Source organism: Xyrauchen texanus, chromosome 20 (genome assembly GCF_025860055.1).
Source record: "Xyrauchen texanus isolate HMW12.3.18 chromosome 20, RBS_HiC_50CHRs, whole genome shotgun sequence".
NCBI classification, from domain to species: domain Eukaryota; kingdom Metazoa; phylum Chordata; class Actinopteri; order Cypriniformes; family Catostomidae; genus Xyrauchen; species Xyrauchen texanus.
The window spans coordinates 21617128-21637185 of NC_068295.1; the positions used below are offsets into that span (position 1 = coordinate 21617128).

Sequence of the window (20058 nt, forward strand, 5' to 3'; positions counted from 1 at the left end):
AACATTGTCATATTTCATCAACATTATATCATCTTCATCAACAGGTTTAAGTGATCGCTTGTCATAAATTTCTAATATGGCTTGATTGTGAACTGCTCTGCAACAGCTGGAAACACTCACAAGCCCACTGTGTGCTTGGAGAAAATACAACAGTGCCACGTTTTCACTTTGAAGGATGCTGCACATGCATTTATTTAATTAAATCGTATTCTTTTGAGTTTTGATAATCACATTAGTTCATATCATGTTTCTTCTCTTTCTGCTCAAAAATGTAAGATCTCTTTAAATGACAGTTACGACTTTTGTTGTATCATTTAAGATATTTAAGACTTTTAATTTAAGACATTTTAAGGATCCACAGGATCCCTGTGCGTGTGTTACAGAACTGTTCCGCTGAAAAGCACATGTTTGAGTGTAAATAAATGTACCTTTGTATTGGATTCACCATCAGCTTCCTCATTCCTCGAACATGTTACACATACATTTTCTGTTTATCTCTAGGATTAAATTCATTTTTGAATCGCAGATTTTTAATGTAGACTGATACTTATGAACTCTACTATATTCAAGGATATTGCTTGTATATGGGGTCCAAATATATATATGCAGTATTCTATATTGCTTATAGTTATAAAGCTTGATAGGGACTTGAAAGCCTTTAGATATGATTCAAAGATGTAGGATAGAGCAATGGATGTTACTGCCCTCCTGTAATTACATCATTGGAAAAAAGAGCTGGTGGAAAGTGGCCATGTGCTTTGCAGAGATAACAAACAACTCTCTGTTATTCTGCTATCTCTGCATTAGTGGACTCTAAAGAAGGACACTGTAATGCCATTCCTGATGTCCACAGAAAGGGCAAATAGAGCACGTGGCTCCAGGCACATGTTTGGTGTCACACGATTATGATTTAAAACAGCAGTTTAGGTGTATCGTAATAGAGAGTTAGCGACTGTAAAGTTTGTGTATGTTGTTAATTTTATTATATGTGTTTGCATGAGGGCGGCACGGTGGTGCAGCGGTTAGCACTGTCGCCTCACAGCAAGAAGGTTCAAACCCTGGTTGCCCCGGCCTTTCTGTGTGGAGTTTGCATGTTCTCCCCGTGTCTGCGTGGGTTCTCTCCGGGTACTCCGGCTTCCTCCCACCATCCAAAAGACATGCAGGCTAGGTTAGTTGGTGTCTCCAAAAATTGCCCTAGGATGTGGATGTGGATGCAGATGTGGATGTGGATGTGGATGCGGATGTGGATGTGGATGTGGATGTGGATGTGGATGTGGAGGTGAGTGTGAGTGTATGTGTGGCCCTGCGATGGACTGGCGACCTGTCCAGGGTGTCCCCCGCCTTTCGCCCAATGTTAGCTGGGATAGGCTCCAGCCCCCCGCGACCCTGTACACAGGATAAGCGGTTGATGATGGATGGATGGATGGATGGATGGATGAGTATTTTGCATTTGGGAATTCATTGTTTTCTTTTAAACCATCTTTGTATACTTGTTGATTTGCATCTCTCTTTTACCTTGTGTTCATTTCGGATGTGATAAATAAATGGGTGTGGCAATGGCAGATGAGCAATATGGGTTGTGGGTCATTGTTTTGTAATGGACAGTGAAGGTATTGGCATCATCCCAGACAGCGGACAGCAGATTGGCCCCTATGCTCATCCAGGAAACACAGGGCCTTATTGTGTACAGCTACATTGAGGAACCCCATTAGCAAGCTGTGTCAGTCTGGTTTGCCAGAGGACTAAACCTTTTCCAAATGAGTGTGTATAACATAGCTGTTTTTTGAATGGACAATGCTAGTGATGGACTACTATATTGTCCAGATAAATTTATTGGTCGATGTTTGCCCATTTTTAAACTTAGCGTCGGCCAATAACTATGCCCACTTGACTGAAATAAAAGTGGCATTTTTGTTCCAAAAATGTATCAACTGCTTATTGTCTGTTTTTTTTTATATATATTTAAATATATTTTAAAATATTTTATTATTTGTGTTTGTATTGTATTATAACATACAGTATATCGCCATTATCTGAATAATGATGCATTTAAACAAACCAGTCCTTCTCAGATTTAGTTCTACTGCTGTGTGTTTTTAAACTAACTTGATTTACATGTGTTCTCAGGTGGGAAAGGAGACTGTGCAAACTACAGAAGACAAGATTATGAAGAGAGACATGCCCCCAGCCTTCATTAAGTAAGACCTGTGCTTCTTGACTCTTCCCAGGTGCTCATCATGGGAACACACATCAGCCCTAATTGCATTCCCATTCTGATGATTTAACACGCAAGTTCAGTTCAAACGATTATCAAGACATGTGGCCAAACAATGTTAACTTGTCAAGTTTTTATCCTTTTTAATTATATTCTTTGATGTTCTTCATTTGCATTGTAACTTTGGTTACATTAATCCTGTGTATGCTTAAAGGGATAGTTCACCCAAATATGACATTTCTCTCATTGTTTATGCCATTCCAGATGTGTATGACTCTTTCTTTTGCTAAACACAAATGTAGATTTCTTAGAGGAATATGTCTACTCGGTAGTTCCATGCAATGCAATTGAATGGTGATCAGACCCTTTGTAGCTCCAAAAATCACATAAAGGAAACATAAAAATAATCCATACAACTTCAGTGGTTAAATCATACTGTATCTTCAGAAGTGAATTGATAGGTGTGGTTCAAAAGATAAAATACATTTTTATTTGTGTTCTACACAGAGGTGGGTAGAGTAGCCAAAATCTGTACTCAAGTAAAAGTATAATTACTTTAAAAACATAATTACTCAAGTAGAAGTAAAAGTACTAACATCAATAATTACTTGAGTAAAAGTAAGAAAGTATCCTATTAAAAGAGAATTCAAGTAGTGAGTAACTTGTTACTTTCACAAATTACATAATAGATGTTAACTCCTCTATATTCCATTACATAATACACATTGAACATGTATTACATAATTATGATTATTATTAATGGAAATTCTGTCATCATTCACCATCATGTTGTTCTAAACCTGTATGACTTTCTTTCTTCCATTTAACACAATAAGGAGATATGATACAGAATGTTTGCCTGAGTCACTATTTACTTTCAGTGAATGATTTTTTTTAAATGTATATATATATATTGTGTTCCACATAATACAAAGACTCACACTGGTTTGGAACAACATGAGGATAGAGAAATGATGACAGAATATTACATTATGGCTGGGCTTCACTTTAAAGAGGTAGTTTACCCAAAAATGAAAATTCTCTCATCATTTACTCACTCTCATGTATGACCTCCTCTCTTCTTCAGAACACAAATTCAGATTTTTAAAAGATTATTTTAGCGCTTCAGGCCAAATATTTGATGCTCCAAAAAGCACATAAAGGCGGTATAAAAGTAATCCATAAGACTCCAGTGGTTAAATCCATCTCTTGAAGTGATATGATAGGTGTGGGTGAGAAAAAGATTCATATTTTTTTGCTAGACAGCGGGGGATGATATGCAGAGAAGAATGTGAATCACCAAAAACAAAAGAAGAATGTGAAAGTGATCTGTTTCTCTGCTTCTTGTCACATCACTTCTGAATATACTGATTTAACCACTAAAGTCTTATGGATTATTTTTATGCTGACTTGTGTTTGTTTGTTTAGCTTTAAAATGTTGCCAGCCATTCACTTGCATTGTAAGGACCTACAGAGCTGAGAAACTCTTCGAAATATCTTCATTTAATTTCAAGTTTAAGTTAAGCTGAAGAAAGAAAGTCATACACATCAGGAATGATGTCAATAAGAAGAGAGGTTTGGAAACATTTCTATTAATTATTACAGTGAAAACGTGAAAATGTCCCACAAGGACATTATATATAATGCTGAAATATAATGCCTTCTTTTGCTATTTCATAGCCTTTAAAGTCCTGTGTGGATTCTTATATCAGTGTAGTTACAGTTTTCAGTGTCTTAAATATTTAGATCGTTAGGTCTGTACATCAGTACCACCGCTCTCTAAATGCAGAGCACACAGCCTACGTAGGGCACCAACCCTGATTGTTGAACACTCGCTGTGTCTGAAACCGCCCTCTATCCACTATATAGTGCACTATTTCGAGTTTTCGCTATTTTGTAGGAGTGTTTGAATTCTGAGTGAGCCACTCGTTCCCTACTTTTGTTCACTCATTCTTACACACAATGCACTCTAATTTCAATGTACATTTCAAGTACACTCGATGACGATTAATTTCCCACAATCCACCACGGGGAAGACGTACGAGCTGGGAGTTTACTGCTTCCTTCACTCCTGCTATGTTTTATTTCATGTTGAATGTAGTAAATTACTTTTTGACAAATCATTACTTAATTAAAATAACATTATAACATATAGAGAGACAAAACATACAGATGCATTTTAAAATGTACTCTTTATTTGATCAAATGTATTATATTAACACTCAGTATATATTAAAAATGACAAACAGAATGAAGATTTATTGTATTAATATATTATTTAATAAGAATAACAAATAAGTATTTTATCATTTAATATATTACATATTCATATTCACTCTCGTCCGAATTCGCTCATTTCGTTCACTTACTGCTGAGATATAGTGCACTAACTACCATTCACTGATACTTCACTAAGTATTCTCTAAAAATAGTGAATGAGTGAACAATTGCGGACACAGCCACTGTCGTTGCGACGATTGCCTTGTGCACATCACACGCATGTGCCCCGCTGTCCACGAGCAGAAATGCTGTCTGTTCGTGTTCCAGTTGTTGATCAGGCAAATGGGAGTCATTTACAGTTAACTTGGATGTTTGCATGGATTTATACAGTTAATCCGCCTGAATTAGCTGCGATAGTTTCCAGTACCCCCACGAGGGCATGGAGTAAATGCATAAATACTGCTTATGACATGCGGGACAAAGCAAACTGATATATTGCTGCACTGATTTAAAAATGTACACTTGAAAACTGATGTCATAATCAGTTACAGATTCAGTTACAGAATCACCCTGAAAATGACCATCTCATTACACAGAAAAGCCCACGTAAGAATTAGAGCCAAAATTTACCTCAGCGTGCTGCCTGAAGTTGGAGCTGTGACTTTAATCTTGAAATATCAGCTTGCCTTTGTGTTAAAAAAGGCATTGCATGACGGAACTATTCTTTTTTTCACTGTGTGGAGCGAAGAAATTGTTTCACTTGGAAGAGTTTGATGCTGAGGCACTGATGACTTGAGTGACAGTCTCATCACTCAAGTGGGAGCGTCTCACTGTGCACAGCTGTGAACTTCTGCTCTCGTCCCATTCAATAATCTCTCAATAAATTACATATTAATTCAAATTAAACCCAGTAATGTAATGACAGTAACGCCACACATTGTAAAGATGTAAAAGTAAAAAAAAATTGAAATGTACTTGAGTGAGAGTAAAAAGTACCCACTTTTAAACCTACTCTAAAAGTAACATTTTCCCCCAAAATGTTACTCAAGAAAATGTAATGGAGTAAATGTAATGAGTTACTACCCACCTCTGGTTCTACTGAAGAAAGAAAGTCAGACACATCTGGGATGGCACGAGGGTGAGTAAATGATGAGAGAATTTTATTTTTGGGTGAACTATTCCTTTAAATGTAGTTTGTTATAGTAAGTTTCTGTTGCTGGTACAAGTTTCTGTAAAATGTTTTTGTTTTTAAATGGAATTATACACCGATCAGCCACAACATTAAAACCACCTGCCTAATATTGTGTAGGTCCCCTTTGTTCAGACAAAACAATGTCAACCCGCATCTCAGAATAGCATTCTAAGATGTTATTCTTCTCACCACAATTGTAAAGTACGGTATTCTTAGTTACATAGACATTGTCAGTTCTCTCTCTCTCATCAACATAGAACTGCTGCTCACTGGATGTTTTTCGTTTTTGGCACCATTCTGAGTAAATTCTAGAGACTGTTGTGCATGAAAATACCAGGAGATCAGCAGTTACAGAAATACTCAAACCAGCCCATCTGGCACCAACAATCATCCATGCGATTATCTAATCAGCTAATCGTGTGTAAGCACCATGCAGATACGGTCAGGAGCTTTAGTTAATGTTCACATCAATCATCAGAATGGGGCAAAATATGATATCAGTGATTTGCTGCTGATCTCCTGGGATTTTCACACACAACAGTCTCTAGAATTTACTCAGAATGGTGCCAAAAACAAAAAACATCCAGTGAGTGGCAGTTCTGTGGATGGAAATGCCTTGTTGATGAGAGAGGTCAACAGAGAATGGCCAGACTGGTTAGAACTGACAAAGTCTACGGTAACTCAGATAACCGCTCTGTACAATTGTGGTGAGAAGAATAGCAACTCAGAATGCTATTCTGAGATGCGGGTTGGCATTGTTTTTGCAGCACGTGAGGGACCTAAACAATATTAGGCAGGTGGTTTTAATGTTGTGGTTGATCGTTGTTTAACCTAATCTGACACAATGTGAGATTCCTACAAAGCTTAATGACAAAGACTTTATGACAATATACAAACATGGTTCCCACGGTCAGGGTAAACATGGAAATATCAAAGAAGTTTTGAAAAATCATGGAAATTAATACAATCTTAAAAGTCATGGAAATTTCATAAGGTAGATATTGCTCTTGTGTAGAGTAAAACTTGCTCACAAACCATAGTGATGTCCAATTTTAAGATATTTTTAAGTTCTTTTGAATTGGTTCTTGGCAATTAATCATATTAATTGCTTCAGAAATTGGTCTGAATGATCAGCGAATCAGTTGAATCACAAATGACTAAAAAAGTAATGGAAAAATCCTGGAAATCATTGGTCAAACCCTGTATAAATCTTATAAATGATATATAGTGTTGGATGGAGGTTAGATTTGGTGAGGTGCCATCTTAGAGGACTCGTTCTTCTCTTCTGGCGCTATTCTTCACTGTCAGGGGGGGCTGATTCATTCCCACACTGCTGAAGCTGGGGGTGTATTCCTGCGAGCTTACAATATATTATTGATAACTCTACATAAAAACTATATGACTGCTCTCTCTGGGGTTTTCCTGGCTGTGTGAAGTGGTTCTTTGACAGCTGATGTAGATGAAACAGTTAGTGTGCAATCTATATAATATTGATGTTTTGTCTAACCATGTCTAACCAGATTTTTTCTCTGATTTCCTGCTATCTAAGAAAAGTTAGGCTGCATTTCTCTTCATCAGAAAACACATTTTTCTTTGTATTTTGTTCACTAAGAAAACACAGTGGTGCTTGTTGATCCGTTTTCCCCCACACTTTAAAGGGTACAATAATCCAGAAAACAGGCAAATTTAGGGGATTTATGGGACAATGTGGAAAAAGTGTGGGAATAAGATCGGGACGTGACGCATGCCGGATTGAGATATACTTGGAGCATTTGTGCCAACTGCTGGGCCATGGCTAAAACAAAACATTCTTCTTTGAAACACAAAAGGAGATGTTTTAATGAAGATAGCTTCAAGTGGATTGTGCCTCACCTTGAAGCTTAAAAATGGACCCATAAGTATAATAAAATTAGTCCATATGGCTTTTGACTCATGTTTGAAGTCTTACGAAATTAAAAGATATGTTTTGGTGATAAACAACACAGAACTTAAGTCACTTTTCAGCAAAAATCATGACGTCTGTTGTATTTACATGAGCGCTATTGCAAAAGCTCATTCACAGTGCCACACTTGTTCTTGCGAGAACTTGCATTATATCTAGTGCTAAACTTAAAGTTTATATTTTTAAGCTTTAAAATGAGGCAGTATCCACTACCATTGTATTGAATAGACGGACCAAGATATTAATTAAAACATCTCCTTAAAAAAAGTATGGTATGGTTTGGAACAACATGAGGGTGAGTTAATTATGACAAAATATAAATGTTTGTGTGAATTATTCCTTTAAGACTCCATAAAGTAAAGAAATTGCGAAAGTGCCGAGTTTAAATTGTTGCATTGTTTTTGGGTAGCCCCTTCATCAGTTAAATAATATTTGTTATATCCAAAGTTGACTATCCTCTTTTTTTACTTTTTATTTTTTCATGTAGACATGAAATGGTCTTACTTAATGCAGACCCCATGAATATCTGGTCTCTAGTTCTGCCTTCATCTTTCACTGCTTCTTGGCTGTGCTGATTTTTGTATTGTGAAGTGCTATCTTGATGATAAGTGGTGCATTTGTCGTGCCGTATGGAGTATCCTCAGAACAGCAGTGGTGTTGACAGGCCCATATGGACCCTGTATGGCTTTTCCCTGTTCACTAATCGGGTTCCAAAGGGGAATAATTTTTCAGAAGATTGTCCAAATGTGAAATAAATTCCAAACTGAAATGACTAACTGTGATGTTCTCTCATATTAAGCAGGTCCAAAATGTGTTCGAGAAACAGATGTAGACTAAATTTAGGGTAAATGGTTAGAGTAAGAATTGGGCTTGCTAAGTTTAGTCACTAGTAACATCACTAATATTATTGTTTATAATAATACTCCCCTAAACATTAGCATTAAACTTTGCACAACTGTTCCCACAACATTTATGCATCTGAATCATACCTCAGTCCGCGCAGCTTGTTGTGGAGAGGTTTGTTTGTGTTATTATCTTAAGTGATCTGATTTATCATTTTTGCATGCTGGATAATAAAACATGTGGAAAAAATCCATAGACTTGCATTAAAGGCGTGTCTTAACCATATCAAGGGACCACAATATCAAAGAGACTCTTTTGACTAGGGCCAGTAAGCAACCACTTAGCAAAGCCCTAGCAACCACCCAGAACACCCTAGCAACTGCATATCGTGTTAACAAACACTCAGAACAACTATAGGTATGGGTCTGCAGTGTCGAATAGCCATTCAGATTTCTAAATGAGGTTTCAACATGTATTTAAAATATATTTTTCAGCATCTTGCATCATGAAAGTAGTGTTTTTAAGGTGGCGTGACCTGAATAGCTGTTTTGAACTCAAGAATGCTATTTATGTGAACACCCCTTGTGGAACATATCTTATTGGTGTTTGGTGGACATGTCACTAAACCAGTGCACAGTAACTATACAGGGCATGTTTAAAACAAGCTATTTGACTAATTGCTCAGACCCACCGACTATGAAAATATGTTGTTTTATGTAGCACGCTGTATAACACCATAGCAACGGCACAGCAGAGTAGCTTTGCCTTTGTGATGCAAGATTTCCATAGAAAAGTACCTCTTCTTCATAAAATGACAAAATCTTCTTCAGTGGTTGTGGTCCTAGACAAACTACAGCAAAAGCCTGAGCAGGTCTCAAAAAGATGACACATTTGGAACCAGAAACATATGCTGGCAAAGAGCTCATCAATCAGCCCACACGTGGTTGATGACAGGAAACGTGAACCTCTCTATACTGTATATAGACTATGTTGTATGGACTGACACTCGGATGGTTCCTCATATAGGGAGGTGCCTGGCCTGCGTAAGTTTGGGTCTTCACCACAGAAAAATGAATAGAGGCCTTCTCCTAAACAAATGATCACTTCACTTGCCCATGGGCAGTTTTGGCACTGGGTATATAAACAATGCCATTTGAATACACTGAGACAAACATAAGTAAGCCATTCGCAGGTTGATTCCCCCAAAAATTATAAACACTGTGGCTCCCTGGCACTATGAAAATATTGCTCTGTTCTGACCAGCCTAAAACCTCAAAATTGGCTCAACCAATGGTGTGCATTAAGGACGAGACTGCACAGAGCTGTGTTTGAAATCGCCTTCTATCCACGATATAATGCACTATTTTGGGTGCAAGTGAGCAACTTGTTCCTTACATTTATTCACATTTGTTGTGAAGTTATTGAGTTTTATTTTGCCAATAGGCTGAAGAGTTCTTTCTTTGCTAAATTATTCACTGAGATTATATTATTGTAACTCAGGAGAGTCCTAAAACCTTAATAAACATAAATAAATACTATAATGTATGCATTATGTAAGCCTATTTTTTATTTAATGTATGTATGTTCATAAATCATTATGGAAGATGGAAAACTAGACAGAGTTTGAGAAACCTCTTTTAAAACATCATTATTTTTGCAATTCTATTTGGTGTTGCTGGAGGCACAGATACAACATACGTTATGTCTAAAGGAATACCAATAATTTAAACAAAAATGAAAATGATGTCTTATTTACTCACCCTCATGCCGTTCCAAACCCATATGACTGTTTTTGTCAAGTAAACCACATGTGTGTTGTTAAATGGATAGTTCACCCAAATATGAACATTCTCTCATCATATACTCACCCTCATGCCATCCCAGATGTGTATGACTCTTTCTTCTGCTGAACACAAATGAAGATATTTAGAAGAATATTTCAGCTCTGTAGGTCCATACAATACAAGTGAATGTGCACTAATATGTTGATGCTCCAAAAAGGACATAAAGGCAGCATAAAAGTAATTCATATTACTCCAGTTGTTAAATGATATTCAGAAGTGATATGATAGGTGTGGGTGTGAAGCAGATCAATACTTTTGTTTTTGGTGATTCAAATTCTTTGTGCATATTGCCACGTATTGGGCAGGGAGGAGAATTTATGGTAAAAATGTACTTAATAACTGTTTCTCACTCACTCTTATCATATCGCTTCTAAATATATAGATTTAGCCACTGGAGTCTTATGGATTACTTTTATTCTGTGTTTATGTGCATTTTGGAGCTTAAAGATTTTGGTACCCATTCACTTACATTGTGAGGACCTACAGAGCTAAAATACTCTTCTAAAAAAAATTGTGTAGAAGAAAGAAAATTATGCACATCTGGGATGGCATGAGGGTGAGTAAATGATGAAAGAATCTTCATGTTTTGTGTGAACTATCCCTTTAATGATAGAAATTGAAACGAAATAAATTATTGTGTGAAGACTGGTGCCACTGTGAGCAAGCTTATGCACTCAAATGTAAGAATAAGAGCATAAGAAAGTCATAGAGGTTTGGAATAATGTGAGTCAGTTATGACATTTTTTATTATTAGGTGAAGTATTCCTTTAAAATACTTAGCAGATTTTCTCTAATTGTCTGCTAGCATGACGTACATGGAAATTGTTTTCTGTTTTGTTCAAACCACTATACAAGTTCAACTCATACATATTAGTATCAATTGATTATAACTTTCTCTGTTTTTCAGGGTGGAGAATGCCTGTGCAAAGCTGGTGGAGGCAGCTCGAATGCTGAGGACAGACCCATATTCTGTCCCCGCAAGAGATTACCTCATCGATGGCTCCCGGGGCATCCTCTCAGGCACATCAGACCTGCTTCTTACCTTTGATGAGGCAGAGGTATGAATGGAAAAAACAAAACTGTCTCATCCAAAGCCCTGCTTAAAGTATACATCACATCTTGCCTCTGGGAAACGTCATATTTCATTTTGAGAGAGCAATTTGACAGACAGCTAGATCATTAGCTGTGAATAATTTCTAGCATTTTGCTTGTCAAAAGTGATTAATGTGCTTTTGACTATTGGATGTGTATATTGGATATGTGCCTGCTTTTTAGACTTCATTAATTCTGTGAAAGATTCTGTGTAAACTGTTCATATTGTTTTAATGTGAAACTGTAATAATAAAAACTGCACTTTCAGGTGAATAATCACTACAGGGCATGTTCTGAATTTGAATTCTTTGGCTCAAAGCTTGCTTTAGCTGCTAAAATGCTAAAATAATAATTGTAAGTGTTTTCCAACTACAATATAAATAACTAATACCTGTTCTAACATGTGTAATGAAATGTTGTGTGCTGTGTGTGTGTGTGTGTGTGTGTGTGTGTGTGTGTGTGTGTGTGTGTGTGTGTGTGTGTATTTACTGGGGAGATATTAGATCATCAGTTTGTGGTGAAAGCTAACACTCTGAGCTCTATTAATAGTGCCACTATCATCTTTCTCAAGGAGCTGTGTTTACACAGCATTGAGTAAGCGTGATGTTATGCACTTTTACTTGTCGATTTGCTAGTTTGGGGCAGAGACCTGCAGAATAAAACATTAGAATTCCTTCCTGCTTAACCTGTTAATTTCTGGAGCATTTTTGGGCTGCATGCTTGCTATTTTTACACACTCAAATTTAAAAGCTCACCATGTATAAATATTGTGTACTAGTTGCCAACATCCCCCCACCCACACACACAAAAACCGATTCAAATAATTTATAAATAATATTGTATATGTTTACAATCTTATGATGTATATAATTTTTGTTGTGGTAACTTTGTAATCAAGTAATTCTTGTTCTGTTTACACCATGTCCCTCCAAAAATTCTTATTTTATTCTACTAGATGCTAGCAAGAATCACCTTCCCTCATAAAATGCCTTGTAGGTAGCACAACGCATTTTAGCCCTCACAGATGTGCTCGTCCAGTCTAATTTTTAGTTCACACACTACCCTAATGTTTATTCAAAAATCTCTGTCTCTGAGTGGACTAGAAGCTCAATCTAGGTGTCTTTAGAAAATTGCGATGATGTATAACAATTTATCATTAATGGTCGATAACATAAATTTCAGATAATTTGTTTTAGAATGCTATTCCTGCTGGACCATATATTTGTTCTGGACAGCTTAGATATATATAACATTGTATTATTCACACAAGCATGCAAACAAGAAAACTGCCTAAGGTGAAAGCAGATATAAATAGTTTTTAGCTATTTGGGGCTTACAGGAGCAGTGATCGGTGCATAAATGATTTTTATTTTATGTAACATAAATGCAGAAGTGATGGTATCTATGACAATTTCATATTCTAAGCTTTCAAACTATACCACTTGTGCCTGATTTATATATTCGGAAACTTGAACATTGTAAGCATAAACTTTTTTTGTCCCATAGCGCCCCCATTTGGACCTGCCGGCAAGTCGGCAGAATGGAAGAGGTTAGAGGTGAAGAGTGTAATTTTGTGATGTTAAATCATGTCTATCCTAGCTTGGTATGCAGAGACGACAACGAAAAGTAATTAATTCTTAGGTTAATTTCCCGAAAGTGTACTGTAAGCACTCGTTGCATCTGAATATCGATACTTCCCTACTGTATAGTATGCCAAAACAGTATGTTAATGGAGTAGTATGTCCGAATCCTCTGTATTCAAAGAAAAGTAAGCGAGAAATACCGGGATGATCTACTATTTCCGGCGAGATCTGCGAGTCGGATGGCTCTTCTCAACTGTGTGTTCTATATGCCAAGAAAGTTGTTCCTTGTACTTAAATGGAGCTTGTATAACAAAACTAGAGTAGGTTATTTTCAGGGTTGGGAGGGTTAATTTTAAAATGTATTCCACTACAGATTACAGAATTCATGCTGTAAAATGTCATTTGTAATGTATTCCATCAGTAACTTATTCAAAATACTTTGGATTACTTCTTCAGCACTGGTAGATTTTTTTCACTTGTTTTGACTATTAAAAACTCTGTCAGTACAGTAAGACAAAATACACATGTTAAAAATACGTTCTCTGAAAAACATAAATATATTATGCAGTGTTGTTTCTAAAACAAGATAAATCAAAATGTTCTTTTTTTTAAGGATTTTTAGATATTTTTACTGGAAATAAATAAAAAAATTATTATCAAGAATATGATTTTTGCCCTAATATCAAAGGTCTTACTAGAAAAAGAAATTATATAATCCAACGTGATTTTTCTTGATAAAAAATATGATCGGTCTGGTAACATGTGCATGTAAAATGGCTAGAAATAGCATTTTAGCTTAGCGTAAAGCTAACAATTTACACATGGTTTATTTCTATTTCTTCTACTCCAAACTTACTTCAAACTTACTTCTCCGTCTGCTCATATGAATGTAACACATAATAAGAAAGTGTTTCACCGCTGTTCAAATGCTCTTTGGATCACATCATTTATATGTATAAATGTTTTCCTTCTTAAAGGACTAAATATTAAATGAAACAAATGATAATAAAATGCAAAGTAATCTCTACAGTAATCAAAATTCTTATAAATGTAACTGTATTCTAAATACCAATGATTCAAATTGTAACTGTTGTGGAATACAGTTACTTATATTTTATATTTTAAATACATATTCCCGTTACATGTATTTCATTTCTCCCCAACCCTGGTTATTTTTTGGTTGTTGTTATTACATTATATATTTCGGTCATGGGACAATGGCCATATTCCCGGATGAAATATGCCTGGAATATATTCATACTACTCACATGCATAGCTAAAGAACATGCTGTTTTGCTGCTGAGAAGTGCATGCTTCATCAAAAACATTATATACTCTAACAGTATGCGATTTTCGGACGCACTATAATTTTTTTTTTCTTGATCAGCCAGACACATCAATACATACACATGACCAATGGCAGGAGTTTGGGGTGGGACTATCTAGCTATCCAACCATTGGCAGATAGAGGAAGTGCTCAGGAATCTTTGAAAGTGGTCATTATTTTTGGCATTTCATTTGGTGACAATAGAGGAACAGAAATGATATACTTCACCTTTAAGAATATAGTTGCCTATGGGGGCCTAGTCAGAGTATTGACGCTGACTACCACCCCTGGAGTCGCGAGTTTGAATCCAGGGCATGCTGAGTGACTCCAGCCAGGTCTCCTTAGCAACTAAATTGGCCTGGTTGCTAGGGAGGGTAGAGTCACATGGGGTGACCTCCTCGTGGTTGTGATTAGGGGTTCTCCCTCTCAGTGGGGCGCTTGGTAAGTTGTACGTGTATCGCAGAGACTAGCATGATCCTATCGTGCTGTGAGTCTCTGCGGTGTCATGCACAGCAAGCCACATGATAAGATGTGCAGATTGACTGTCTCAGAAGCGGAGGCAACTGAGACTTGTCCTCCACCACCCAGATTGAGGTGAGTAACCACGCCACCGTGAGGACCTACTAAGTTGTGGGAATTGGGCATTCCAATTTGGGAGAAAAGGGATAAATTTTTTTAAATAAAAAATGCAGTTGCCGAAAGCAATCTGTGAGACATTTTCTTTTTATGTTCTTTGTGTGTGTGTGTGTGTGTGTGTGTGTGTGTGTGTGTGTGTGTGTGTGTGGTGTGTGTGTGTGTGTCTTTTTTAGGTGCGTAAAATTATTCGTGTTTGTAAGGGCATCCTTGAGTACCTGACAGTGGCAGAAGTTGTGGAAACCATGGAGGACTTGGTCACTTACACTAAAAACCTGGGACCAGGTACTATGTGTAATATTTACACAGTTTTTGTGGTCTCTGAATGGGCTAAAATGTTTATGAAGTTTATTATGAAGATAATTATGCTATAACAATCTTAAAAGTGTGTGTGAGGGTTGCACAATATAACGCATATCAGCTTGGGTCATGAATAGTATTTGAATAACATTCAATCAGTAGTCCTTGCTCAAATGAATTTAAGTGGGTGCTGGGCATAGTATATTACCCTTGTGCATTCTTTTAGTCCACTGCTGAAGACATTTGTTGACAATGGTTTCTGTTTGGTCGTAAAGTCCCCATTTTATGTGGCTGGCTACAATTTTTACTTTGAACAGCGTCTAAACCTCTTTGAAAAAATGTGACATGTTCTCTCCATTTATAATGGTTGCTCACAATTTATTTCAATTTCTGAAAAGACTGTAGCAATCGCAAGCAGAATGTGGAGTTTTGTTTACGTTCATAACTATCATAAACTATCGAACCCTTGTTTTCACCCTGTATATCTTTACTTCACTGATTAATTTGTTGTCCTCATAACTGTAAGGCATGACAAAAATGGCAAAGATGATTGACGAACGGCAACAGGAGTTGACACACCAGGAGCACCGTGTGATGCTGGTCACCTCCATGAACACAGTGAAGGAACTGCTGCCTGTGCTCATATCAGGTGAGAGAGTGTGTGTGTGTGTGTGTGCAGGCCATGTCTGTGTGCCAGCCGTTGATATGGAAACACTGATAATTGCAGTCATTTAGTCACTGATGCCTTGCAGGGAAGAAGAGATTTTTCATGTCTTCCTGTTGGCTTTCTGCAGTTGGCTCCACAATAAATAGCCCGGTTGATGGTAGCTCCTCTGCAACCGCAGAAAGGCTTTAATGGCAGTGTTTGCAAATATGGATTGTCGTATGGTGATAATTAGTTGCCTGATTATAGTTTTAAGTATAGTTCACCAAAAAATTTAAATCATCATTATTTAATCATCCTGATGTTGTTCCAAACCTGTGTGACTTTAATTTGTTAATGGAACACAAAAGGAGATGTTAGGCAGAATGTTAGCCTCATTCACCATTCAAATGGAAAAAAAGATGCAATGAAAGTGAATTGTGACAGTGGCAAACATGCTGTCTTTTTATTGAATGCAATTAGTTTTATCTCTTTTTGGAACATAAAAGAAGATGAAACAAATTATAATAAGTACAACATTTGCAAAAATGGAAGCATTTTCACCATTAAATTTCACCATTGTGAAAATGGTTGTCCACAATTTGTATTTTGAAATGGCTCATGAAAAGGGAAAACTAACTAAATTATTTTTTAATATCCATCAGCCATTAAAATCTTTGTGACAACCAAGTGCACTAAAAGCCATGGTGTGGAGGAGGCCCTGAAGAACAGAAACTACACATTTGAGAAGATGAGCTATGAGATCAACGAGATTATTAGAGTGTTGCAACTCACATCCTGGGACGAGGATGCCTGGGCCAACAAAGTAAGACCCTTATCACACATGCACTCACACTTATTTACCTAGCCATCTAATTGAGGGCATACCATAGACATCTATTGTTTTAATATAAAGCTAGTTACAAATACAACAGAGTAACCCAAATCTTACCCATTAAAGAAAATGGATGCACAATAGGCCAACAGTCAATGGACAATTTAATCAAACAATTTTCACAAGCTTAGATCTGGATATTAAATCCTTTTCATTTCATCCATAGAAATGTAATGAGCCATAAGTTATAAACATTTCAATACAAGCTTCTATAGAAGCAACATGTTAGATTGATTTCAACTTCATTTAAAAAAAATAAAAATAAAAAAAAAACATCTGTTTAATTGATGAAGAGAGATCGACCAATCAGAAAAGTCGCTGTTACTCTAGAAACGAGATTCACAGTGGAATAGTTCAGCAGTGACCACTTTCATAAAGCATTGTGAATAACATAAACTACATACATATTTGTACATTTCAAATATTTGATATATTTTTAAACAATGCTTTTAGTCAGTTGTTTTATATTGTACCATTGCTTCTCATTTAATTATGTAATTTGCAATGCTTCATGGTATGAGAAGTTCTTTGCCTCATGTAAAATATTTAAGGAATAGTTCACCCAAAAATGAAAATTCTCTCATAATTATTTACCCTCATGCCATCCCAGATTTTCTTTCTTCTGCTGAACACAAATGAAGATATTTAGAAGAATATCTCAGCTCTGTAGGTCCATACAATACAAGTGAATGTGTACTAACATTTTGAAGCTTTTTGAAGTATTACTTTTTTCTGCAGGACACAAAGATTTTCAAAAGAATATCTCATTTCTGTAAATAGTGTAAATGGTGACCAGACATTTGAAGCTCCAAAATCACATAAAGGCCACATTAAAGTAATCCTTTAGACTCATTTTTTACTATAAATCTATATTATAAATTTCATATTTTGTAAGTGAAAGTGGAGATTTATGGTTAAAATAAATATTGATGTCTCTCACTCAAACCTGTCATCTCATTTCTGAAGATTTGAACACTGGAGTCTAAAGGATTACTTTGATGTGGCCTTTATGTGATTTTTGGAGGTTCAAAAGCCTGATCACCATTTACTTGGAGCTATTTTTCTAAAAATCTTTGTTTTTGTTCTACAGAAGAAATAAAGTCTTACACATCTGGCATGGTTCGAGGATGAGTAAATGATGAGCTAATTTTCATTTTTGGGTGAACTATCCTTTTAAGACTGCTTAAAACGTGGGCAAGCACTGTTGCGCTTAATTGGGACAGCTTAGAATAGTTTTTTTTCTTAAATGTTTTCCTCCCTGTATGAATTTGACCCACCCATCCAACCTGCTAATGTAATAATATGTTCCATTTCCAGTCCTGTTCACAGTCAGGCTTAGAATTCAGTACCTATATGACATGACAGTCTCTTAAAACAGGGGCCTTATAAACATAGATGGAAAAGCCTCACCATATACAGACATAGCATCAGTGACAATTAGATAAACGTTCACATATTTCACAATGCAAACTCAGCTGAAATGCTATTGAATCATTTGATCCCTTGCCCTGACTGATGACACCTTTCACTTGCTTAGCATGCATATGAAATACTTCCATATCAAATCACTCTACTCCCGAAATTGGTTTCCTACGCTTTCATTTACTTTGCTGTCACCTCTGTTTTTCTGTTTACCCTGATATAACTTGTTAAATATACCTCTTATTTGTGCTCTCTTTCTTTTCTGTGTTCTTCCATTTTCCCCTTCTTATAGAAGGTAAGCTCTCCTCTCTCCCCCTCTGTAATGCAACAAAGTGCATGCCAGATCATTGTGTTTTATGCTGGCAGTCTTCACCACGCTGTTGCTGACTGTATGTTTTAGTGTTTTAGCAGTCATCCCTGTTTTACCTCATGTTGTCCAATAGAAGCCTTTATTCAGCCTTGCTTGACATGTTATATTCTGATTTGTGCAAGGGATGCTGTATTTAGAAACCCAACACAATAACAAGCACTTAAATAAAACAGTAAATTGTGGCATGCCATGCCTCCTTTGAATGCCACAGTCACACAGTTCCATCTCACACCCTCCACATCCTGGTCCCCTTCAGTCTTATATTGTCCATTACTTGGTCTCACTGTCCCTTATTCTCATAGTTAATCACTAACACCTGTCTTAGAAAGTGACAACTTGAACACTTGATGTCTGCCTGTGTGGCTACCGCAGTACACATTCCCTTCAGCTCTCAGAAAAGCTAAATTGAATGCTGTCTCACCAGATTAACCTGCTGTTTTGCTCAGTGTTTCCTGATACACACGTCCTTCAAATGTTAAAGACTCCATGAAATGGCTTGACGAGAGCAGTTTTCTTTACTTTATTTTTAACCTCCTAAAATCCGAGCGTGACTGCTTTGTGCTTTTTCCATTTCTCTTTTTGATTTGTAACTAGTAGTCCCTAAGAAACATGCAAAAATATTTATAGACCAAATAGTGGGACTAAGGTTTTCCTTAGTGGGACAAAGTTTTTTTTTAAATAACGCTTAGCTATAGAAAGTCAGATTTTTTAAATCAATTTGTTTGTTTACAGGAGTGTTGGTTATTCATGTTTTGAGACATTACAGACATTATATCAGAAATTAGCATAAATAATTCAGATTCAAAGTAATGGTCAGCATCATCCAATCACTGCCAACCATGTTAAAATAAAATGTTACATTATAGATTTTGAATCTATGTACTGATTACCATTGTCCCATGTCTGCCAAACATGTTGAGTTGTCCAAACATCATCTGCATGTCTGCCCGAAACTGAACTTTGACTGGATGTTAGGAGAAAATACACTTGGCTGCATAGGAAAGATATAGGATTCTCCCTTGCTCCCTAATTAGGGAATGACTTGTCTGTCTGCACTGGTCTCAGTCAGTTGGAAATGCACCCTATTTTAATCCTCCTCCATAAACAGCACCCGAAAGCAACATATATTGAAGGAAAATGTGCCAATAGTCCACGTATGTTCACGTTTGGTATAGTTCATGTTTGTTTCGTAATAAATCAATTACGAATGGCATATCGAATGAAACTAGAGACTCTACTCTTTTGACTTAAACATGTTTTAATGTAAAAACCTAATGAGGTTTCTTACCAGATGTAGTTTTGTTGCCGTTTCTCTCAAAGACAAACTCAGCTGATATCGGCAGTTTTTGTTTTGTCACATGACCTGGTGTGTGGAAAATGTAACCCTTTAATGACAGCCTAGACTCCTGAACTGAGAACAGTCAGTTTATATGAAATTAAAATATGCACAGACTATAGCGAAGCCAAAACGTAATGTCCACTCATGTGGATGCAGGGTCTCAAGAGGTTAAATAGCCAAAAGCTTTTAGTTTACATC

The 20058-nt window shown here is 36.5% G+C and overlaps 1 protein-coding gene across 2 annotated transcripts in view; it reads left to right on the forward strand.

The window, feature by feature from the left end:
• LOC127661104 (vinculin) overlaps positions 1–20058 on the forward strand; it is a 74265-nt gene that overhangs the window by 12592 nt on the left and 41615 nt on the right. For both annotated transcript variants that reach the window (XM_052151675.1, XM_052151676.1), the window contains exons 2-6: positions 2128–2198; positions 11164–11314; positions 15068–15176; positions 15718–15840; positions 16500–16660. In XM_052151675.1, the coding sequence (XP_052007635.1) occupies positions 2128–2198; positions 11164–11314; positions 15068–15176; positions 15718–15840; positions 16500–16660 (615 nt within the window). The remainder of the gene's footprint in view (positions 1–2127; positions 2199–11163; positions 11315–15067; positions 15177–15717; positions 15841–16499; positions 16661–20058) is intronic.